The sequence below is a fragment of the Notamacropus eugenii genome, chromosome 1 (genome assembly GCF_028372415.1).
Source record: "Notamacropus eugenii isolate mMacEug1 chromosome 1, mMacEug1.pri_v2, whole genome shotgun sequence".
NCBI classification, from domain to species: Eukaryota; Metazoa; Chordata; class Mammalia; order Diprotodontia; family Macropodidae; genus Notamacropus; species Notamacropus eugenii.
The window spans coordinates 454,734,346-454,760,064 of record NC_092872.1 but is presented as its reverse complement, the minus strand read 5'-3'; the positions used below and the strand labels follow the sequence as shown (position 1 = coordinate 454,760,064).

General features: G+C 36.7%; 1 protein-coding gene across 5 annotated transcripts in view; it reads right to left on the bottom strand.

The window, feature by feature from the left end:
- Nucleotides 1-4,851: 4,851 nt before the first annotated feature.
- Nucleotides 4,852-25,719, bottom strand: part of CEP89 (centrosomal protein 89) — a 167,814-nt gene continuing 146,946 nt past the window's right edge. For 4 of the 5 annotated variants that reach the window (XM_072632046.1, XM_072632047.1, XM_072632050.1 and 1 more), the window contains one exon: nucleotides 4,956-6,962. In XM_072632046.1, coding sequence (XP_072488147.1) covers nucleotides 6,641-6,962 — 322 coding nt within the window. In that variant the 3' untranslated portion in view covers nucleotides 4,956-6,640. Of the gene's footprint in view, nucleotides 6,963-25,719 lie in introns of all 5 variants that reach the window. The other variant, XM_072632049.1, reaches the window with a different exon arrangement.

Genomic DNA, 25,719 nt, shown 5'->3' with positions numbered 1-25,719 from the left:
TACTCCCACACCCCAATCTTCCCCTGTGGTGTAAAAGATCTTTCATGCCTCTTTTATGTGATATAATTTACTCCATTCTAGACTCCTTTTTCCCTTTTCTCTCTTCCTGACCCTTGGTTTTGACTTTTTTGGAAATCATCTCATCATAGTAAATTCACACGCATGGCCTCTGTTTGTGTATGCTTTCTAACTGCCCTAATAATGATAAAGTTCTTGGAAGTTACAAGTATCACCTGCCCATGTAGGAATGTAATCAGCTGACTTTACTGAATCCCTTATGATTTGTCTTTCCTATTTACCTTTTTGTGTTTCTATTGAGTCTTGTGTTTGAAAACCAGATTTTCTATTCAGCTCTGGTGTTTTCATCAGGAATGCTTGAAAGCCCTCTATTTCATTAAATATTCATTCCCTCCTTGCCCCCTGAATATTATCCTGCATTTTGCTGGGAAGGTGATTGTTTGTTATAATCCTGGTTCTTTTGCCCTCTGTAATCTCACATTCTAAGCTGGTCTGATCCTTTAATGTAGAAGCTACAAATCTTGTGTTATCCTGTGACTCCATGATACTTTAATTGTTTCCTTCTGGCTGCTTGCAATATTTTTTCCTTGGCCCAGGGGTTCTGGAATTTGACTATAATATTCCTGGGAGAGTTTATTTTGGGATCTCTTTGAAGAAGTGATCAGTGAATTCTTTCAATTCTTTTTTGTCCTCTGGTTCTAGGATAGCAGGGCAATTTTCTTCCATAATTTCTTGAAAGATGATATCTAGGCTCTTTTTTTGATCATGACTATCAGGTAGTCCAATAATTCTTGAACTGCATCTCCTTGATCTATTTCTCAGGTCAGTTGTTTTTCTAATGACATTTCACATTTTCTTTTATTCATTCTTTTGATTTTCTTTGTTTCTTTCTTGATGTCTCATGGAGTCATTAGCCTCCACATGCCCAATTCTATTTTTTAAAGAACTATTTTCTTCAGTGAGCTTTTGTACCTCCTTTATCATTTGGCCAATTCTACTTTTTTTTTTGAATTTTTTATTTTTTTTATTTTTTATGTTTATTTTTTATTTAACTTTTAACATTCATTTTCTCAAAATTTTGGGTTCCAAAATTTTTCCCCTTTTGTCCCCTCCCCCCACCCCAAAGCACTGAGCATTCTAATTGCCCCTATCACCAATCTGCCCTCTCTTCTATCATCCCTCTCTGCCCTTGTCTCCATCTTCTCTTTTGTCCTGTAGGGCCAGATAACTTTCTATACCCCTTTACCTGTATTTCTTGTTTCCTAGTAGCAAGAACAGTACTCGACAGTTGTTTCTAAAACTTTGAGTTCCAACTTCTCTTCCTCCCTCCCTCCCCAACCCTTCCCTTTGGAAGGCAAGCAATTCAATATAGGCCAAATCTGTGTAGTTTTGTAAATGACTTCCATAATAGTTGTGTTGCATAAGGCTAACTATATTTCCCTCCATCCTATCCTGTCCCCCATTACTTCTGTTCTCTCTTTTGATCCTGTCCCTCCCCATGAGTGTTGACCTCAAATTGCTCCCTCCTCCCCATGCCCTCCCTTCCATCATCCCCCCCACCCTGCTTATCCCCTTATCCCCCACTTTCCTGTATTGTAAGATAGGTTTTCATACCAAAATGAGTGTGCATTTTATTCCTTCCTTTAGTGGAATGTGATGAGAGTAAACTTCATGTTTTTCTCTCGCCTCCCCTCTTTTTCCCTCCACTAAAAAGTCTTTTGCTTGCCTCTTTTATGAGAGATAATTTGTCCCATTCCATTTCTCCCTTTCTCTTCCCAATATATTTCTCTCTCACTGCTTGATTTCATTTAAGACATGATCCCATCCTCTTCAATTCACTCTGTACACTCTGTCTCTATGTGTGTGTGCATGTGTGTGTGCGTGCATGTGTGTGTAATCCCACCCACTACCCAGATACTCAAAAGTTTCAAGAATTACAAATATTATCTTTCCATGTAGGAATGTAAACAGTTCAACTTTAGCAAGTCCCTTATGACTTCTCTTTGCTGTTTACCTTTTCATGCTTCTCTGCATTCTTGTGTTTGAAAGTCAAATTTTCTTTTCAGCTCTGGTCTTTTCATCAAGAATGCTTGAAAGTCCTCTATTTCATTGAAAGACCAATTTTTCCCTTGAAGTATTATACTCAGTTTTGCTGGGTAGGTGATTCTTGGTTTTAGTCCTAGTTCCTTTGACTTCTGGAATATCCTATTCCACGCCCACCCTTCAATCCCTTAATGTAGAAGCTGCTAGATCTTGTGTTATACTGATTGTATTTCCACAATACTTGAATTGTTTCTTTCTAGATGCTTGACCTGGGAATTCTGGAATTTGGCCACAATGTTCCTAGGAGTTTCTCTTTTTGGATCTCTTTGGATCTCCTGCCTCTTTCAGGTGGTGATCTATGGATTCCTTGAATACTTATTTTGCCCTCTGGTTCTAGAATCTCAGGGCAGTTTTCCTTGATAATTTCATGAAAGATGATGTCTAGGCCCTTTTTTTGATCATGGCTTTCAGGTAGGCCCATAATTTTTAAATTGTCTCTCCTGGATCTGTTCTCCAGGTCAGTTGTTTTTCCAATGAGATATTTCACATTCTCTTCCATTTTTTCATCCTTTTGGTTTTGTTTTGTGATTTCTTGGTTTCTCATAAAGTCACTGGCCTCCATCTGTTCCATTCTAATTTTGAAAGAACTATTTTCTTCAGTGAGCTTTTGAATCTCCTTTTCCATTTGGCTAATTCTGCTTTTTCAAGCATTCTTCTCCTCATTGGCTTTTTGAACCTCTTTTGCCTATTGAGTTAGCCTATTTTTCAAGGTGTTATTTTCTTCAGCATTTTTTTGGGTCTCCTTTAGCAAGGTGTGGACCTGCTTTTCATGCTTTTCTTTCATCTCTCTCATTTCTCTTCCCAGTTTTTCCTCCACCTCTCTAACTTGATTTTCAAAATCCTTTTTGAGCTCTTCCATGGCCTGAGCCCATTGGGTGGGCTGGGATACAGAAGCCTTGACTTCTGTGTCTTTCCCTGATGGTAAGCATTGTTCTTCCTCATCAGAAAGGAAGGGAGGAAATACCTGTTCACCAAGAAAGTAACCTCCTATAGTCTTACTTTTTTCCCCTTTTCTGGGCATTTTCTCAGCCAGTGACTTGCCTTCTGAGTGTCCTCTCCACCCCCACCTCGCCTCTAGATCCTCCCAGCCAGCACTTGGGGTCTGAGATTCAAATGCTGCTTCACAGCCTCAGGGCTTTGGGCAGGGGCAGGGCTGCTGTTCAGTGTGAGATTAAGTTCAGGTGCTCAGGTGGGGGCAGGGCCACCTCATGGGTGCAGTTCCCTCAGGGAGTTTATGCAGAGACCTTCAACAATGGATCCAGGCTCCTGCCTGCTTGGGGAGCCCTGGTCTGCTCCCGCCTCCGCTGCTGCCTCCCAAGGGGGCCTGAGTTATGGGGGCACCCCACTGCCCTCTCGACCCGCCAAAGAGACCCTCTCACCGACCATTGTTACCTGTGGGTGGAGGGACCCGCGCAGCTGGTGGAGATTCCGTCCCTGAAGTCTGGTCGGATCTGTTCCTTTCAGCGCTGCGCCGAGGCAGGGTTGGGCTCTGCTCCAGGTCCGGGGCGCGAGGGACCTTTTGCAAGAGGTTTTCAGGCTCTCTGGAGCAGAAATCTCATCTGCTCCGTTCTGTGACTTCTGCTGCTCCAGAATTCGCCCGTGGTTCTTTTTGTTATAGGTATTTTATGGGCAGTGGGTTTGGAGGTAGCATATGTGCGTCTTTCTACTCTGCCATCTTGGCTCCACCCCCCCAATCAAATGGAATTTGCATTGCCTTCAACATTCAGGGATTTGCAATGAAATCATGTTACCCTATTAGAAACAATGATACCACCACCACTCACCTGAGAAACAAGGATTACCTTTCGTAAAGGCAAGCATCCTAGCATACCCAGGATGACCTTCTAGTACAGGTTCTTGGATCTGTTTTTCTTAATGGAAAGCAACTTTTAAGGGGTCAGCCATCTCACTTTAATCAAACACATATATCATTCACTTAGTTCAGGGGAAAAATTCAGCACCTTGAACGTCAGTAAAAATACAAACAGAAATTACAAGCAGAAATCACAAACAGAGAAAACAGCATAACGACCAACAGACAGGGCTTCTAACCCTGTTCAATGCTATCTAGTGGGGAATGGTATTCTGACAAATAAGGCACTACATATGATACTACATAGGGATTATCAGTTTGCAAAGTATTAGAATATTTGGAACATAGTAAAATGCACCAGAACTTTAAATCTTTGAAGATTCAGAAGGATCTTTTAGCATTCTGTGTGCAGTTGAAAGTCATACTTCTAAACATCAAATTTTAACTATACTACAAATATTCAGAAATGGCAGTTAAAAGCAGTAGTTAAGAGTGCTGGAAAAATAGATGTTTATTGTACATACAGACACAGATCATTTCCTTGCCTCTCTCCAGCACAATTATCACCAACCACTCCCTTTTATATCCCAGGTCAAAACTGGCACAATGAGGAAAGCCAGAATGTTGCAAAATAGAAATGACAACTTAGAAACAGACAAGAGTATTATAATTACATAGAGCAGATGGGATGCCATATGCTGCCCTGGATTTCTAGGACATTGCAGTACCCTGGTTTTTCTCCTCCCATTTCCCTAAGTATATCTTTATCTCCTCTTTGGGTTCTCCTTCTAATGACTGGCTCCTCTATTTGTCCTTCTCTGTCCTCTTTATTCCGATGAACCAACCCTTTGTCACCACCTCAATGATAATGACTCTTAAAAACTATGTTAGGAACTGAAGTATATTGAAAACAGATGTTACACCTTCTAAATGTTACCATTTTATTTGTAATAGATATCAAAGTTGGAGAGAAAGAAAAATTATTGTTCTTAAAACTGACCAAATTACAAGAACTTCCAAATCCAATCCAATAAGCATTTATTAGAGTCCAACTTATGTACTATGTCCTTGGGATACAAAGACAAAATGCAAAATAGTCCCTGCCCTCAAGAAGCTTCCATTCTACTTGAGGAATACAGCATGAAAACAGATAAAAATATACATGATAATTGGAAGAGGAGGAGGAAGGCAGCACAAGCAGTGGTACATGAGCTGAGCCATGCAGGGAGCTAACGATTCTAAGAGATGGAGGTGAGGAGGCAGTGTGTATATATGTGTGTGTGTGTGTGTGTGTGTGTGTGTGTGTATTTATATGTCACAGCCATGATGGATATGTGCAAAAGCAGAGATACAGGAGTTGGAGGGTTAAGAGGGGGCAGAAGAATTTGGCTACAACACAGAATACATAATGTTACCAGTTATAGCAATTACCAGGGACTATTCTGGCTCGTGAGAGGGGTGAAAACTACTCATTATGTACCTTGTAAAATACAAAACTTACTGGTTTTCGACTTCTGAACAAGCTTAATGAAGCCTGAAGTCAAAAGGAACTTTCTATAAATAAATAAGGATGAAATCATAAGTTCATCAAAGGACCAGCATATATCTTATGAGTGAGAATGTGTGTGCATGTGTGTGTGTGTATTACAAAGAGACCAATGCTGGCCATTATCAATGTCTAATATGAGGCACTTGGGGAAACCCCCCCCCCCTCCCCACAACTTTTTGAAAGGCACATGGTCTAGGATCAGCAACAGCGGAAGTAATTCTCACATACAGAAATCTTACAACAACAAAGCACTGATACATGGTCAGTGATGCGGATACTGACATATAAGCACATGGTCCTAAATTAGCCCTAGGAAATACTGTCATCAATTTTAGCTTTTAATTCTCAAATAACTTCTTTACCCCATAACAAATAAATGCCATCACTCTCTGAGGAAGCCCAGAGAAAAGAGGTATTACCTGAATTTTGGATTTCTACTGGCTATATATACACATACATACATAATATTTTTAACTCTAAACAGCCAGAATGCAGGACAATTTAAAAATAAATTTTTGCAAATGTCTCTAGTGACATAGGCAAATGGTACATCATAAATAAAAAGAAAATACAACAAAACTGATCAAATATCTAATAAAGTTTTGTAAATTTCCAAACTGTGCTAACATGGAACACAATCTGGTCATGAGAAATAAATCTCTTATTTTTCTTGTATAAATTTTATTATTTTACAATTTCAGGAAGTCAATCCTCAAAACCATCACTGCTAAAGCCTAACATGCATATATACTTGTGCATACTTCACTGAAACAGCTCATTAGGTAAAAATTTTACTTGGCATGATTTACTTACCAAAACATGACAAGACCCTACTCCCTTCTTACTGCACAATTCTTTTGTAGCAGACTTCAATTTATTGCTGTTATATGGTTATTAGGACTCAAATTTTTCTTAGGTCACTTGTTTACTTGAGAAATACACCTAGCTTTGAATGGTGATTACTGGGGTAAAGAGAACATTTTATTTGGTAAGAAGAATTATAAGGATTTTATAATACAACCCAAAAATAAAAAGAAGTTTAAAAAAAACTAAATTAGGTTTCCTGGACAATTTATTCCACCCTTTAGATGAAGTAAAGAGAGTCACAGTCGTAAGGCGAAAAATGTTGTGCACAGGAGAATAGTACACTTTCTTTTTCAATATAAATTGGCTTCCTTTTGGAGAAAAAATTCTGCTTTGGATGTGGTGTCTTTGCCATCATTGGGTTCTGTCTGGCATAAAGTATGTAAAGCAGGCATTTCTGGCACCTGGATACCTGAAGAAGATTTCACCTCACAATAGCTAAGAGCATACCCTTCAACTAATTCTTCTTTGGAGATGTGGTTTATGTCTGAGTCACAGACACTGGCATTCTTCCATGAGTGTGTCTTCTTGAGGGTGGTGTACAGGAATTCTTTCATTCTTTGGTTTTCTTTGGCAGTAGATTCCCAAACCACTTCAAGTTCACCTTCTACCTCTCTACAAGAAACAAAAAACAGAAAGGAAAGTTTGAAATGGCCTCTTCCCCATCCAGGTCCTTGGTGGAATAATCTCAGAGTAGAAACTCTTCCTTAGGAGCAATGTTTTTTAAAATACATTTTTATTTATGTCTTAGGCTTTTTTATATCACCATAGTTCCCCCAGTTTTCTTCTCCCCCACCAGAGCCATTCCATATAATAAATAGTATTTTTAAGTCAAAAAAAGGAAAAGAAAAAATCAATATAACTAATCAGAATATTGAAAAGTTTAAAAATATTTGCCCTCAGCATTGCTTGTGGCCATCCCACCTCTGCAAAAGGCAGAGTTGGGAGGATCTTCTTATATCTTTTCTTTTGACCTTCTTTGTTTTTTAAAACTCTGCAACTTTCACCTTTGTGTACGTGTGTATAATGTTTTCTTTGCTAAATTTACTTCACTATATCAGTTCATATAGATCTTTCCATATTTTCCTGTACTAATCAACATTTATCATTTCTTACAGAAAGGTATACACACAAAAATATATATGTGTATTTTACCTACATATAAACAAATATATGTATATGTTATCTCTGTGTGAGAGAGACAGAGAGAAAGAGAAAGAATTTCTTATGATGTGATTAAGACAGCAAGAGGTTAACAGTGGGAACTGAGTAAAGCACATCGACTCTTATGACTCAATTCCGGAGCTAGCTTAGCTCCTTTTCTATTCAATTATAAGTCTAATCCAACTTCTGTCCTGTGAGAAAACTTAATTATGGAAATTGAGAGCAAACTTTGTTGCACTGTTTGAACTCAGTCCTACGTGGCTGGGAACCAAACCGCCTCTACTTGCTGTTTAGACACCCTTAACCATGGGTCTAGGCTATGTTAATCAGAAACCTGGTCAGATTCAAAGATTAATGCAAGGAGTTTTCTCACAATTATAAATCTCAAGCAACCCATATGTCTTATCAGAAAACTGGTCCTGTACTGATCAGTTACTATTTCCATGTTCCTTGGATTGCTTACAGACACTTGGTGGGGAGGAAGTGACATCTCCTTTTCTGAATTCAGGGAATTGCACGTGTTTGCTCTCCCCTTCCCAGGATGGAAAGTCCTTAATCTTTCATCCTTTCCCATGTTCTTTTGATTGTTTATAGACACTTGGGGGGAATGGGACACCTCCTTTTCTGATTCCAGGGAAATGTATCTGTTTACTCTCTCCCTCCTAACCTGCAAAGTCCCTAATCTTTCATCCCATTAGAAATCAAGCTGTCTAATATTGTACTCTTTCCTTTTAATTAACTGGCCTTATGTGATAAATTATTTTTAATGTCTGTATCCTTCTCTTGTGTTTGGCATCCAGTCCTAAGCTGAGGAAAGGGTCCCAGTTTCTTAGGCAATTGCCATGCATTGCTTAATAAATCATTATGCTCATTGTACCTTTCACCCTCAATACCAATTCCTATTTAAAGATATCTCATACAATCGGGTTTTTTTCTACCATTTGACCACCTCTCTTCTATTCTAGATATAGTAGTTTGGGTTGTGCAGAAGCTTTTCAGTTTCATGTAATTAAATTTATCTCATTCATCTTTTGTAATTGCCCCTATTCCTTGTTTGGTCAAGAATATATTTCCTACCTATAGATGAGAGAGGCAAATGATATGATCTTTTCTAACTTTTTCACAGTTTGACTTTTAATAGTAAGGTCACATATCCATTTTGATTTTTACTAGGGAATACGGTATAAAGTATTAGTCTAAGTCTCACTGCTTTCCAGTTTTCCCAGAAGTATTTAAAAAACATCAAATAGGAGACTCCTTCCTAAGTAATTTATCTTTTCTGCTTTACTGAACACTGAACATCAAGATCCACTGTTTCTAATTCTCCCTTGTCTAGTGTGTTTCGTTTATCTACCTCTCTATTTTTAAACCAATACTACATGGTTTTAATGACTGCGGCTTTATAATATAGTTTGAAGTCTGGAAGTGCTATTCTTCCTTTCATTCCTAGCTCATTTCTTCATTTTTCTCAATATTCTAGATCTTTTATTTATTCCGAATGATTTTGTAAATTATTTTTTCAAGTTCTATAAAATATATCTTTAATAATTTGATTGATACACCATTAAAAGTGTATCCTGGAAGAACAAAAGGTTCAGAGTATCAATGGCACTGATGAAAAGAAATGCAATGGAAGGTGACCTAGGCTTAGCAGATCTTAAATTATATTATCAAGCAGCAATCACCAAAACTACTTGATACTGGCTAAGAAATAGAGTGTGGATCAGTGAAATAGATTAAGTATATAAGACATAATAGTCAATGACTATAGTAATCTACTTGATAAACCCAAAGACTCCAGCTTCTGGGATAAGAATTCACTATTTAACAAAAACTGCTGAGAAAACTGGAAAACAGTATGGCAGAAACTAGGCATAGACCAACATTTTACACAATATACCAAGATAAAGTTAAAATGGACACACAATTGAGATATAAAGGCTGATACTATAAGCAAACTAAGAGAGCAAGAAATAGTTTACTTGTCAGATTTTTGGAGAAGAGAAGAATTTATGACCAAACAAGAGACAGAGAACATTATGAAATACAAAATGGATAATTTTAATTACATTAAATTGAAAAGATTTTCACAAACAAAACCAATTCAACCAAGATTAGAAGGGAAGCAGAAAACTGAGAAACAATTTTTGCAGCCAGTGTCTGACAAATGTCTCATTTCTAAAATATACAGAAAACTGAATCAAATTTATAAGAATATAAGTTATTCCTCAACTGATAAATGGTCAAAGGATATGAACAGGTTGTTTTCAGATGAAGAAATTAAATATATCATCATATGAAAAAATGTTCTAAATCACTATTGATTAGAGAAATACAAATCAAAACAGCTCTGAGGTACCACATCACACCTACCAGATTGGCTAACATGATAAAACAGGAAAATGATAAACACTGGAGGTGTGGGAAAATTGGAACCCTAATGCATTGCTGGTGGAATTGTGAATTTATCCAACCATTCTGGAGAGCAATTTGGAACTATGCCCAAAGGGCTATAAAAGTGTGCATATTCTTTGACCCAGAAATACCACTTCTAGGTCTGTATCCCAAAGAGATCATAAAAATAGGAAAAAGATCTACATGTACAAAAATATTTATAGCAGTTCTTTTTGTGGCATCAAAGAACTGGAAATTGAGGAGATGCCCATCAGCTGGGAAATGGTTGAACAAGTTGTGGTATACGAATGTTATGAAATACTATTGTGCTATAAGAAATGATGAGCAGGTGGACTTCAGAAAAACCTGGAAAGACTTGAATGAACTGATGCTGAGTGAAGTGAGCAGAACCAAGAGAACATTGTACACAGTAACAGCAACACTGTGAGATGACAGAGTTTGAAAGACTTAGCTCTTCTCAGCAATGCAAGGATCTAAGACAACTCCAAAAGACTCATGATGGAAAATGTTATCCACAGCCAGAGAAAGAACTATGGAGTCTGAATGATGATGGAAGCAGACTATTTACTCTTTTTTTGTTGTTCTGTTTGTTCTTTCTTGTGGTTCCTTCCATTGGTTCTAATTCTTCTTTACAACATGACTAATGTGAAAATATCTTTAATACGAATGTATATGTAAAGCCTGTATCAGATTACATGCTATCGTAAGGAAGGAGGAAGGAGGGGGAGAAAATTTAAAACTCAAAATTTTATGGAAATGAATGGTGAAAACTAAAAACAAATAAATTGTAAAAAAAAAAAAAAGACAGAAAGAAAGAAAGAAAAGAAAAGAAAAAAGTTTATACTAATCATGGTAGTATTATAATTTTTATTATACTGGCATAGCCCATCCATAATACTCAATATTCATTCTTCCAGTTATTACAATTGTTCTTTATTTCTTTAAGGAACATAATGTAATTGAATATACACAAGTCTTTTGTGTGCTTTGGGAGACTGATCCCCAGATTTGTGTTTTGTAATTATCTGGAATGGGATTATCCATTTTATTACTGCCTCTTGGATTTTGTTATTATTATACAGAAATGAAGTTGATTTTTGACTATTTTTTAGCTTGCCATCTTTGCTGGTTCTTTAGGACTTTTCAAGCAAATCATCATATCATGAGTAAATAGGGATAGTTTTATCTCATTATTACCTATCTTTATGCCTTTAATTTCTTTCTATTGTCAGTGCTATTGTTAGCCTTTTCCAGAGCTATATAAAATAACAACAAGGAGAGTGGGCATCTTTGCTTTACTTGTATATTTACTGGAAAAGATTCTAGTGTATGTCCCTTGCATATGTCATTTACCATATGTTTTAGATATTTTTTATCATATTAAAAAGGTCTTTCTATGCCTGCTCTTTGTAGAATTTTTATTATAAATTAGTATCTTACTTTCTCAAAGGCTTTTTCTGCATCTGTTGAGATAACACAGTTTTTGATGTTTTTGTTTTTAACATGATTATGCTAACTGTTTTCCTAATGTTGAATAATCCTTGAATTCTTGGTATCAATCAGTCAATCAACATTTATTAAGCACCTCCTATGTACCAGGTTCTGTGCTAAGTGCTAAGGATACAAAAAGGAGCAAAAGACAGTGCCAACAAGGAGCTTACAATCTAACAAGGGAGACAACATGCAAACAAATATCTACACAGCAAGCTATATATATATGTATATAACCAGGAAATAATTAAAAGAGGGAAAACACTGGAGCAAAGAGGGTTTAGGGAGGGCTTCCTGTAGGAGGTGGGATTTTAGCTGGAACTTAAAGGAAGCTAAGCACGTAAGTAGTTACAGCAGAAGAAGGAGAGCATTCCAGGCATGGGGGACAGTCAGAGAGAGAATGAGGGAGAATGCCTGGAGCTGAGAGATGGTGAGTCTTGTTCATGGAACAGTTAGGAGGCCACTATCCCTGGAACGAAGAGTATGTGTTCGAGAAAAATAGGGAACCACTGAAGCATACTGAGTAGAGAGATAACATGACTGCACCTGTGTTTTAGGAAAATCACTTTAGTGGCTGAATGGACAAACATCTGGAGCAAGAGAGACTTGAGGCTGGCAGACCAAAGTGTGAATTGGTGAGGGCACCAGAGTAGTGACAGTGTCAGGAGGGAAGGAGGCACATTCAAATTGTTGCAAAGGTGAAACTGACAGGCCTTGACAACAGCTTGGATATGGGGGGTGAGAGACAGTTCAGGATGACCCCTAGATTGGAAGCTGGCATTCAAAGGGGGGTCCTCTAATTTCAAATATAGGGAGTGCTCTTTTCACTGTGCCATGCTGATTCTTTGCTGTGATCATCAGACCAACAGTATAATGAGGAAGATCAAAAGGAGAAAATAGTAGCACCAGATTTTTTTATTCTTGGCATAGAATTTCCATTTTTTTCTAGGTCAGCTAGATCTCTTTTGTACATAAGTTTTTGTAATTGGACCTGTGATTTCACTGGTCTAGGGAACTTTTAGTGAAGAAACTCCCCCCAATCAAAAGGAGCAACTGCTGTGTAACTTAAAATCTTATAAAGCTGTCTGTGAGGTTGACCACAAGCACAAGTCATCCCTGTGCATACCAAGGAGTTAAGAGAGCTTGCCTGGATCAAAGAGTCAGCATTTGAACACAGAGTCTGAGGTCAGCTCTCTATCTATTATGTCCCACACAGCCTGCCATGTGATACATATCTCAAGGGAAATATTGCAAGTAGCTACCTAAAAAGTTTAAGGAAATACAATTGTTCTTTGTTCCATAGCTTCTGGGGGAGTGGGAGGAGGGAAGTATCAAACAGGCTGTAAAGAGTTTTTCCATAAAGTGACTTCTGAAAGCCTATGAGGTTCTTTCAAAGGCAAGTAACAAGGTCACCTTGGCTTACTGATCCCACTTTATGTGGTGTTCAGAAAGTTCTCTAAAGAAATGAGATTTCAAGAATTCTCATAATAGTCCAGAGATTGGCAAGAGTCATCAGCCCTATATTTCAAAAAGAGAAACTATTCCAAAGTTTACAACTCTGACCTAATACAAGTGAAGTTAACACTCTGTACACCTACTGTACCAGACATAATTTTCCCCACATATGCAACTGCTTTTTCCAACACCAATCGCCTTACAATTTATCTTAGTTGAGCTTTTATACAAATGCATTCAAAGTTAGAAGAAACAGAGTAAAAGTGACTTGGCAAAAAGTTAAAACTAAACTGTTTAAGCACATTATAGCTAGATATTCACTTTGAATCAATGTTTTTGGCTCCAACTTAGTCAAAAATAAAAACAAAACACCCTACCTCAAATACCTCATTCTCATATACTCAGCAAGAAATTAACTTTCTTTATTTTCAGACACAGACTTCTCAACCAGGGAAAAGGTTCATAATCTAGGCAGTGCGTACCTCAATAGCTGACAGTGCTTTTGTCTCTGATGTTCCTGTTCAAATTTTGGGATTAAATAAATCTCTAAAGTTGTTAAAATATATGCAAAACATCTTAAAGTCATTAATTTCCCAAAAAGAAAGTAAGTAGTGATAATTTTGGATGTGTACAGGCAAGAATTATGTAGCACAATATGCCATGACCTAGAAAAATCACAAAGGGGAAAAGAAGTTATGATTCTCTAGACATAAATTTGACTTGAAAGAATAAACAAATCTGAGTTTTTACCTTACAGCTAGATTAACAATTTAAACTAAGTGTTTTCAGTTAAAGAATTATTTCAATGTCTGAAAAATGTAGTAGCTGGCTCCCTAGACCAAGACCACTCAAGCTTAAAAACTTCCTCAGACCCTTATTAGCATTTTCCTGACCAAGTCATCTAACTACTTTTAATCTCAGTTTCTTTATTCATAAAACAGGGATAATAACTGCCCCCAACTTCAGATTATTTTGAGGATCAAATGTGACATACGTATAGACTCTTTGGCAAACCTTAAAACACTACATAAATGTAAGCTATCATTATTATACTTTTGAATTTCATTTAAAGACTATGTACAAAAACATATTATATTTAAAATTAATCAGAGAATCATATAATTTTAGACCTGGAACATTATCATCTTGAAAGCCCTGAGAAGGGAAGTGACTTGACTAAGGTAATAGATGATAGAAGAATATATACACATCTACAGAAAACAGAACATCTGATTCCTGAGCCTGAACTGAAAGACAATGTTTTAAATTTCACAACAAGATGATACATACTTAACCATGATATCCAAATGAAGGCATCTGAGTTATAAATGTTGAGAGATAATGGTGTAGAATGTATGCAAGTTAGCTAAGGGCGTCGTTCACAGGACAGCAATTTTCTTCTATGGCTCTATGATACGTAATCTTCAAAATCTCAACTTTTCAAGATCTTCCTTGTCAAATAATTTTAATTTATTAACTGGTTTTTCTAAGAGTTAGCCCAATTACATTTTGTAAATGCTAGGTGATTTGTTTGTGTGCCATATATTCTGAGTGATTGACTGGGAAAGGTGTACAAGTAGTAAACAGAAACCAGAAAAGGTTAGGGAAAATGCACATTTACAAATGAATAACAGACAAAGAAAAAACCACTGCTTACTTTAAAATGAATGCACACAATTACTGCAATGGTTTTGTTAATATATGCAAACATTTTTCAATAATCTATAGTTAATGAAGAATATACTCATATTCTGAGGAATTATTATTGCCCTTTTATTCACTTTATGCTTTTGACAAAGTTGCTTTTCAAAGAAATGACTACATGTTAAAAGCTTTTCAAATGGGCCATTTTTTTTTCTTGGGGAAAGATTGCCTTTTCCTCAAAACTTCCCGTCAAGTGACCAGACTTTTGCCTCTTTTTTCTAATAAAGACTTCATTTGTATAGGAAGCAGGTTTGGCAGCAGTTCTTAGCACTTTGAGGACTGACATAGGTCCTTTGGTTTTCCATCCCACAGAACCTTAAAATATATTTTGAATATATGGAATATCTTTTAGGATAGTCAGAAAAAACAGTGGGATCTTCACAGGGGTGCTCTGTTTCTGTCAATTTAAAATATCTTTCTGAGTATACAGCCATAGCTCATTTCCAGCACTAACTCACAATATTTCATATACTAAGATATCCCACCCAAACTGACAGCTAGTTTTTTCCGTCTCATCCTACTCTGCTCCATCTCTCACCCGAATTGAAGCAAACCATCTCTCATCCACTCTATTCTGTTTATTTTGTTCAGATCTTTCCCTGCACTAAAAACACAGCTCAAGCTATAATTCTTTCATGAAGTCTTTCCTGATACTACCAGCTAAAAGTGATGTCTCGCTATAGCTGTCCTGCAGTCCCATGCCACCAAAGTCAATATATCCACTAAGCCTATATATATGAGTGTATATCTACATCAGAGAGATCAATGAGACAAGAAAATGACACACACACACACACACACCATAGCAGCCCCTTTTGTAGTGGCAAAGAACTAGAAACTAAGGGAGGGCCCATTATTTGCAGAACAGTTGAACAAATTATGGTGTATAACATAATAGAATACTGTTATGCCATAAGAGACAATGAAAGGGGTTTGTTCAGAGAAAACTGGGAAGACTAGATGAACTGATGTAGAGTGAAGTGACAACCAGAAAAAGAAGAATTTATGGAATGGCCACAACAGTGTAAAGACAAATGGCAATGAAAGACTTAATGACACGAATCCATTCAATAAACAACCATGATAACGAACAGAGGGTTGATTGTAGTCTCAACTCTCCACCTTCTGACAGAAAGGTACTACTATATTCAAGATGTAGAATGAGACTTACATTTTTGGATAGGGATAATGTGGGAATTTGTTTTTCTTGACAATGCATATTTGTTACTAGTCATATTTTCTAACGGTCTTCACTCTTCCCCAAAGTACACTCCTGTCTTATAGCCTTAGGACTTTCTCTATTATGCAACAGAAACTTCTTTACCCAGGAAGCTCACTCCATCCCTGGATTACTTCTCACATGGGAAGTATTCTCTGCCTTTACAGCCTTTCCCTCTGATTGGCTGGTTCCTTCCAGAACTTCCATTTTAAGGTGGAAACCTAGGCCAACCAGGTCTTCATTCTTCTCCAAGCTGCACTCCTGACTCATCTCCACAGGATTTTCTCTACCATGTTCACTTGCTGCGTACCTCCATTCCCCAAACTCACCACCCTTCCTTTCAGCTCCCTTTTCTGTGTCCCTTATGTGCTTCTTGAGAGCAGAGACCGAATTTATTTCTGTTTGGTTTTGTATTACCAGAGCTTAGCACAGTGCATGAACTGTGCATGAAGCATTTGATGCTTGCTGACTTGTTAATAGAGTTTTATTTTTATTACTTTCTTTTCAATTGGGAGGGGAAAGAAGGGAAAGCATGTAAGAGTAGAAGAGAGAGAAAATAAATTTTTATCAACTGAAAAATAAAATAGAAAAAAACCCCCAAAAATGTGATGCCTCACACCTCAAAATTTTCCTAAAGCATTTGGTTTGGATTTTTACACCAATTGTGATAGCCATTTGTGCATGTGTCTTATCTCCTCTTCATTATAGAGCAAGGACCTACAATCTTACATCTTTATATCTCTATGATGTACCTTTGCACTTTATAGTCACTTTAAAAAAATACTTGATGGAGTGATTAATGTTTGATAAGGTGAACAGCTGATTGTAAAGGTGTAAAAACATATATGTATATATAAAAAACCAGGACTTTTGCATTAAATTTGGAACACAACAAAAATAGAACAAAGAAGGCAGTGCATAATTGATAGAAAGCTGGTTTTGGAGCCAGGAAGACCCAAGGTTTTAAGATTAGCCTTGATAAATATTGCTTGTATAACCCTGAGCAATTGACTTAAATTCTCAGTGCTTCAGGCAGCTCTCTAAAACTACAAGTTGCAGAGCAAGTGCAGATCTGAATTGGTAAAGGGAGTTGCCTCATTAGAAGTTCCTCACAGGTCTAGTCTACAGGAAAAAAAACAAGTAGAGCAAAGCAGAACGTAAAACATCTGATAAATATTCAATATTTATGGCAGAGTCACCAATATTGTGGGTGTTTTTAAAGTTCACTCAAAATAATAATGAAAAGCAGTTAATAGATTGTAAAACCTTCTCGGGAGTAAGCACTCCCCATTTAAAGACCATCAGAACTTAGAAAATACAAATTAAAAGGTGAAGATTTTTATTACAAAACGACATTTTGCTTGAAGAAAGGATTCTTTGCTGATTTCCTTTAGTGTATTTTCCTACAATTAGGAAATTTCCTACATTAACAACACAATTTCAATTCAATTCAGCAAACATTTATTAAGAATTTCCTACTATTGGGCTAGGTGCTAGGCCTGTGCTCTAGGAGTTTATATTTCTAAAATTAACATTTAACACCTCAGGAGATTGTGAATAACAAATAACATGAATTTAGCAGAAAGAATCCTTCCCTTCCTCCCTTACCTATTTAGACAATAATCATATCTTTCAGGACCCTAAGTCAGTGCCAGGGCAGAAAGATGAACAAGTCAGGATTCCTGAGCCCTCACCAAATTTCACAGGCCTTTCTCAAATTACAAAGAAAGGAGTGCCTTGACAGGTAACTAAAGTGACCTGAGTGAAGACCTCACTGGAAGCTGCACTAATGTTCTGGGCGAAGGATGAACTAAAATTTAGGGGTTTGCCACACTCAGAAATAATTTTGAGAGAACTGTCTGAGTTGGATTAAATGATTACAAATATTTTAAGCTAGAAGATATTCTAACATTTGTGCCTAGGTAATAATACTATAATACTTTAAGAGGTATAATTTAGTCAGCATAGGGACTCCTGATACCAGGAGTTTCTCTACCAATGGCAGACAGTTCTGGGCATATATCTAAACTACTGGGGTGGACAGATGATGATTCTTTAAAATTAGGGGGTTGACAGTAAGTGCTCTAAGTGAGTAATAAGGTCTAATGAAAGATCATATGACAAGTGGAACTAAAAAGTTCATAAGGATTTATCAAAGTGCAATTAAAGTATACCCAAGATGATTTTCTAACAACTGGTCTGTCAAAGGTCGTGCTAGAGAAGCAAAATAGGAACATGAGCAAATAAATATTTAAACTCAAGAGATTGGTATGTGAGGAGTATTCTCTTTAGCTGAGATTCTTCAACATGAAATGAAAACCTCTGGGGAAAAAAGGGCAAAATAAGGCAGCCTAAAAATCATCAATAACTTATGATGGTACTTAAAAGTATGGTTGTAAAAATTAAACAGGAGACAGTTGTCTTACGCAAAATAAAAACACATATTTAGTTTAACTGCTCAAATGAAGAAACTCAATGTCTTCAAAATTTTAAGCAATTATGCTGTTAAAATCTCTGAAGCAGAATAAAGACACTAGGATCAAGCAACAAATCAAGCCTGTATTTGTGCAATGCACCATGTTAATGAATGTATTCAGTTGTTAAAGAAAGAAATGTCCTATGTAATTAGGGAACTCCTCTCTGGTCAGAAACTTTAAATATGGGTCAAAAAATCTTTAAAAATAACTTTTATGAAGTATTAACCCAAATACTTCTTTGTTCAGGGAAAATCATGTTAGATAATTATTAATTAAGTCAGGATTCATGGGGTAGCTACCTAAGTTGCAGAGTAGATAGTGTGCTAGACATGGAATCAGGAGAATTGGAATTCAAAACTTGCTTTTGAAACTTTTAGGTCTGTAAAAGGAGAGGGTTGGACTCAATGACCTTTAAGTTTCTTTTTGGGTCTAAATCTATGATCTTATGATTTACAGGTTAACATTAATTAGATATATGCTATAGGTTGTCAAATATAACAGATAGTATAGTTTGATAATAATCAGCAGAAATTTAACCTCTATTCTTACAATCAACTCAGTCAGTCAACAAGCATTATTAGGCACTTACATTGTGTGCCAGGCAGGGTGCTAAGCGCTAGGGATACAAAAAAAAAAAAAAAGGCAAAAGCACAGACTGTACCATTCATGAATCACATTCTATTGAGAGAAAAAACATTCAACTGAGTTAATTAAAAGTCAAAGATTTGGGAGATGGTATGTCCTGTGGGAAGAACAGCAAGAAGGACAATGGTGTTGGATTGCAGAGTGCACAGATGACAAGTGAAACAGCAAGAGTTTTCTAGGTTGTGAAAGGCTTTAAGTGACAAAAAGAGGATTTTATATTTGATCCTGGAGGTAATAGCGAGTCATTTAAGTTTAGTGACTTATACCTTAGGAAATCATTTAAGCAGCTGAGTGTAGGACAGATTGGAATGGGAAGAAAACTGATGATTTTATTAGGAAGACCTATTAAAATAGTGCAGGTGTGTGAGGACCTGAGATCCTGGACCAGAGTAGGGGCTGTGTGAATACAGAAAAGGCAACATTCACAAGAAAAATTGTTAAGGTGGAAATGATTGGACTTGGCAACAGATTATATATGTGTGATGACTTCAAGTGAGGGACCTAGGAAGACACTGAGGTTGAGAGCCTGAGGAATCAGGAAGATTGTACTGCCCTTGACAGTTTTAAGGGAATTTAGAAGAGGGGACGGTTTGGGGGGAAAGATGAGTTCTCTTTAGGATATGTTGAGTGTGAGATGCCTATGGGGCATGCAGCTTTAGATGTCCAAAAAGTAGTTGCTGATACAAAACTGGAGTTCAGGAGAAAGAAAGGTAAGGGTTGGATAGATAGATCTGGGAATTACCTTCAAACAAGATGGAACTGAATTCATGGGAGCCGGTGAGACATAGTAGAGGAGGAGAAGAGAAGAAGACAGAGCATTAAGAAACACTCATTTTTAATAAGTTTGATCTGAAGATCCAACAAAGAAGAATGAGAAAGAGTAGTCAGACAGGTAAGAGGAGAACCAGAAGACAGAAGTGTCACAAAAATACAAATAGGAGAGAGCAATCAGAAGAAGGTAACAGTTGACAGTCAAAGGCTGAAGAGAGGTCAAGAAGGAAGAGGACTGAAAAAAAGGTCATCACATCTGGCATTTAAGAAGTCACGAGTAACTTTGGAGAGAATAGTTTCAGTTGAGTGAAGAGGTTAGGAATCATACTGCAAAAAGTAAAAGAAGCAAGGGAGAAGAGAGGATATAGAAGCTTCTATTGTAAACAGCCTTCTCAAAGAGCTCAGTTGAGAAGGTAAAGAGAGATAAGGGATGACAGCTGGCAGGGATGGTAAAATTTGAGGGCTTTTGAAGGATAAGGGGCATGGGCTTGTTTACAGACAGCAGAGAAAGAACAAACAAGGGACAGTGTGAAGGAAAGAAACTGAGAATAAAGGATGGAGAAACTGGATGGAGGACATCAGGTGGAATGGTACTAAGGGGGCATAGAGAGAAGTTTGCATTGGCAGGGAGAAAGGCCACCTCTTCATATGAGACAGAGATGGAGAAAATAGTGGAGGAAAACATTTGAGTGCTGTGAGATGGGCAAGGAAGAGCCCTTAGTGAGTAGTCTCAACTTTTTCAATGAAAGAAAATCTGACTTTCAAACACAAGAATCAAGAGAAGCATGAAAAGGTAAACAGGAAAGAGAAATCATAAGGGATTTACTAAAGTTGAACTGTTTACATTTCTACATGGAAAGACAATATTTGTAACTCTTGAAACTTTTTTCAATACCTGAGTAGTTGGTGGGATTATACACACACACACAGACACACACACACACACAGACAGAGAGCACAGGGTAAGTTGAATAGGAAGGGATCATATTTTAAAAAATGAAATTAAGGGGTGAGAGAGGAATACATTGACAGGAGAAATGGAACGGGGCAAACTATCTCTCATAAAAGAGACAAGAAAAAAACTTTTCAATGGAAGAAAAAAGGGGGAGATGAGAAGGAAAACGTGAAGCTTACTCTTATCACATTTGACTCAAAGAAGGAATAAAATGCACACTCATTTTGGTATGAAAACCTATCTTATAATACAGGAAAGGGGGAGAAGGGGATAAGCAGGGTAGGGGACATGACGGAAGGGAGGGCAATGGGAAGAAGGAGCAATTAGAAGTCAACACTCTTGGGCAGGGACAAGGTCAAAAGAGAGAATAGAAGAAATGGGGGGCCGGATAAGATGGAGGGAAATAGTTATTCTTACATAACTTGATTATTATGGAAGTAATTTGCAAAACTACACATATATAGCCTATATTGAATTACTTGCCTTCCCAGTGGGGATGGGGGGGGAGGGAGGAAGGAGGAGAAGTTGGAACTCAAAGTTTTAGAAACAACTGTTGAGTACTGTTCTTGCATACAACTGGGAAACAAGAAATACAGGTAATGTGGTATAGAAATTTATCTTGCCCTACAGGACAAAAGAGAAGATGGGGATAAGGGAAGGGAGGGATGTTAGAAAGGAGGGTAGATAGGTGGCAGGGATAATTAGAATGTTTGGCACTTTGGGGTGGGGGGAGGGGAGAGATGGGGAGAAAATTTGGAACTCAAAATTTTGGGGAAATGAATGTTGAAAACTTAAAATTTTTAAAAAGAATAAAAAATATTTAATCACTTTATGCTATGTGTATATATGTATAAATATATACATATATATATAAATATGTATGTATGTATTTGTTGTCTCATTCATTAGAATGCAAACTCCTTAAAAGTGAGGATCGTTTCATTCTTTGTACTTGCATCCATAGGCACAGTGCCTGGCACAGGATAAGGTCTTTAATAAATAATTGGTGATTAAGGATGGATTAGATAGGGAATGTCTCTGAGAACAGTAGGAATTGGGGAAGGCTTCTTGGAGAAGATGACATTTGTAATGGGCTTTAAAGGATGAGTTAGCATGGTAGAGTGCATAGATACTAAGGAGTTGATCTGTGTTCAGATTCTGCCTCTTATGCCTACTGCTTCTCTGATTGAGGATAAATCCCTTAACTTTCATCTGTAAAAAGAGGAAGTTGGACTACATGGCCCCTGGAATCCTTTCAACTTTACAGTTATGATACATGCTTCCAAAATGATGCTGCCTCTATGGAGTGGATGGAGAGTTGAAAAAAAGAAAAAAAGTCTACCAAGCTAGTCAATTTTACCTTTTCTGTCTAAGAAATACGTGGCTCGTTCACTAGAAATGGCTTTGTACTCAAAATATGTCTCAAAAACCATTAAGGCTTTAAATAGTATTTTAAAGTTTTATTATTGTACCTAAGTAGTAATAGTACCTAATCACAAATATTTTAAATAGCACCTATAGGATACTTTTAAAAGAATGTTAGTATTTTAAAAGTCATTGCCCTGACCCCATAGATAAAATTGCAATTGAGTCCTTTCTTCTTTTTTTTTTGAGGCTACTTTTTTATTAAAATTAATTAATTTTATTTATTTTCAGTGTTCTACAATAACTACCATATAACTTAGATTATTATTTTCCCCTCTCTCCCCCCTCCCTCCCTGAGACAGCAGACAGTTTTGTATAAGTTCTACACATACATTCCTATTAAACACATTTTCACTATAGTCATGCTGTGTTGCAGAATTAAAATGAGTGGGAGAAATCATCTAACAAAGTAAAACGCAACACACACACACACACACACACACACACACACACACACACACACACACACACCAATGATCTGCTACATTCTGTGACTGAATTCCATAGTTCTTTCTCTGGATGTGGAAGGCATTTTGCCTTAAGAGACCATTGGGAATTTTTTTTAAAGTCCTTGCCTTACAATGAAGTTCCAAGTCTACCGAAAAAACTCACACATTGTGGTCACTGCTGTGCACAAAGTTCTCCTGGTTCTGCTCCTTTCACTCAGCATCAATTCATATAAGTCTTTCCAGGCCTCTCTGAACTCTTCCTGTTCATCATTTCTTATAGCACAATAGTATTCCATTATATTCATATACCATAATTTATTCAGCCACTCCCCAATTGATGGGCATCCCCTTGATATCCAGCTTTTTGGACCACAAAAAATGCTGTTATAAATATTTTTGTACATGTGGGACCCTTTCCCATTTTTATGATCTCTTGGGGATAATTTGAGTCCTTTCTTGGAGGCTTAACTTTTATATCTCTTTGATATTCCAGAGGAATAAATCACTTTTCAAAAAAAAGACAAAAAAATTATTCTTTAATTAATAACTGAAATCCAAGAGAGTTAGTTTTAAAATCTCATAAATGGACAAAACAAAAACAATCCTACATGACTGGATCATGTCATCTGCTCAAAAGAAGCCCCACTGCCTACAGGATAAAATACAAATTCCTCAGGTTGGTCATGGCACTCCATGATTTGGCTTCAATTCACCTTTCCGGCATCACTTCAGAGTACTCCCCTTAGCATGCTTTACTTTCTACCCAGAGGAGGCTACTTAATGTTTCATGATTCACCTTACCTTCTCCCTGATTTTGCATTCACACAAACTCAACAACCACCAACAATATCTACTGAAACCCTTCTCTTAATTTAAGATGCAGGTTGGATGTTACTATTTCTACAACCCCAGCTCTAGTCACCCTGGTGAAACCCTTCCTTTCTCAAATATCCTGAGATTTTCTAACTTGGTTAACAGTTGTCAAGGTACACATCCCATTGCTCCATGAGATTATCAATTCCATAAAGGTAGGGAATGTGTCATTTTTCATTTTTGTACCCCCAGCATCTCTACCACAATAACCTGAACACAAAGAGCATTTAGTAAATTCTAAAATGAAGTCATAAATACTATGATGTAAGAAAATCCAAAACACTGGAGAAAAAAGGTCAAGTCACCATTTACCAAGCATAAAGTTAATTTCTATTTTCTAAAAGGTTTCATCTAGCTCGCTGTCCCCTCCCCCAAAGGTGTTAATCATTAAAATGTTACATCAATTTGAATGCAAATCAATTTTCATGCAGCAGATGGCTTGCTGAACTTATCTTTATTATTAAAGATGATTATATATTATAAAAATATTATTATATATTTAAAGACTTATCTTTAAATAATGCTGAGAGGAGGCTAATGAGAGAAGAGAGGTGTATATGAAGGTGATAAGAGTAGAGGACTCTTTTGGAAAGATATGACCAAACATAAAAGTAAAGAATTCAAAGTTGGGACTAAGCTGTCACTTGCTCACATAGATCATAGATCAGAGAAAGGATTTTCAAAAGAAACAGTCACATTGCTTTATGGCTCTGGGCAGGTCAGTGCCCCAGACAAATCTGTATGAATATAAGTTTCAATTCTGGATATATAGAGGGAGTCTTTCAGGGAAGCTCTTTACATCAATGAAATCAAACCAAAAAAAGTATGATTTCACTAGGATGAGGATACTGTCTCCTCACTCATTGGAGGATCATTAAGTAATTTTTGTTTCTATTTGTATAATTTTAATAATATATAATGACAACTATTTATATTTACATATTGTCTTAAAGCTTGCAAAATATTCTTCACAAGGACCCTGTGAAGTATCTAAAAGTATTAATGTAATCAACCAGTCCAGAGCCTTCCTTACCTTCAGTTAGCAGATATACAATATTAAGTCACATTTGTTGAATAAAGCACTTCCCTCTTTCCCACACACTACTCTTTAATATAATTACATAATCATGATTTAAAATGTACAATAAACTAAATTCTAATTTAAATGTGCTGTGATAAAATTTGAAGGGTTTTAAAAGAGGCTTGTTCTTCATTTCTAACATTACTACCAAACTATGCGACATGTTATTTAGATTTGTTTTCTGCTGACACACTTTTTTTCTGGGTTGCAAATCTACATAATTACAGTACTAACCCAAAACCAAGATGATGGTCAGCAAGCCACACATGATTAGTAACTGTAACCTCTAACAACAACTTCTCCAACCCCTTTTTTTCTTAACGGTGAGGACCAGAATAGAGACAGGAAAAATTTTACAAGGACAGACATTCACAGATCTTGCTAAATGCAGGAGAATCTTTTTTTAAAAAAAAACCCAACAGTTTCTGGAAGGTAGATTATTAAAACAATTTTAGAGACACTGGATTATTGATTGATCTGTTTTAAGAGACAATTAGAGCCAGAAAAACCTGCAGCTACTGAATTTTTTAAAAAGGCTTAGGAGACTACAATATGACCTTGGGAACTGTACTTAATTTTCAAATTATCTTTGCATTATAAAGCTGTCTACCTAATCAATATGTAAGGAATTACTTTAAGGAAAAAGGCTTTATGGTCACTTTTTGCATTAGTCTAAATGGAAAAATCAAGAGATGTTAGGGACTTAGAATAAACCTCAAAGAAGAAAAAATTAAACAGTCATATAGGATGGAGACATTGAAGCCAATGAATTTTCTGTCATCTGTACAGACTGATATCTCAGTATAAACCAGCAATCTCCCAATTCAGGTACACTGTGAAAAGGGGATGCTTAATGTAAGATGTAATATGAGATGACTGTCAGGTTCATATTGACAAACTATACAACTTTCCATAGACAGTTGTAATCTTTTATTTATTTAGTAGATAATTACTGTACCTGTAGATTCAGCATCTCTCACTATTTCAAAAGGATAAAGACATAATGAGACTGTATCCATCGGAAAAGATTGGCCTTTTGGATGATATCAAAGCTGAAGTCTCTCATACAAACAGCCCCAAATGGCTGGAAAAGCAACAAGAGCTCTCAGAAAGTGTCTATTAAGCAAAGATGATTTAATGAAAAACAGACCACATGTTAAGATGTGTCCACAAAAGATAAGTCTTAATAAATGAAAATTTTTGTCTTCTATTAGACATAAACCATGAGGATATTTGTCTTTCAGGGTC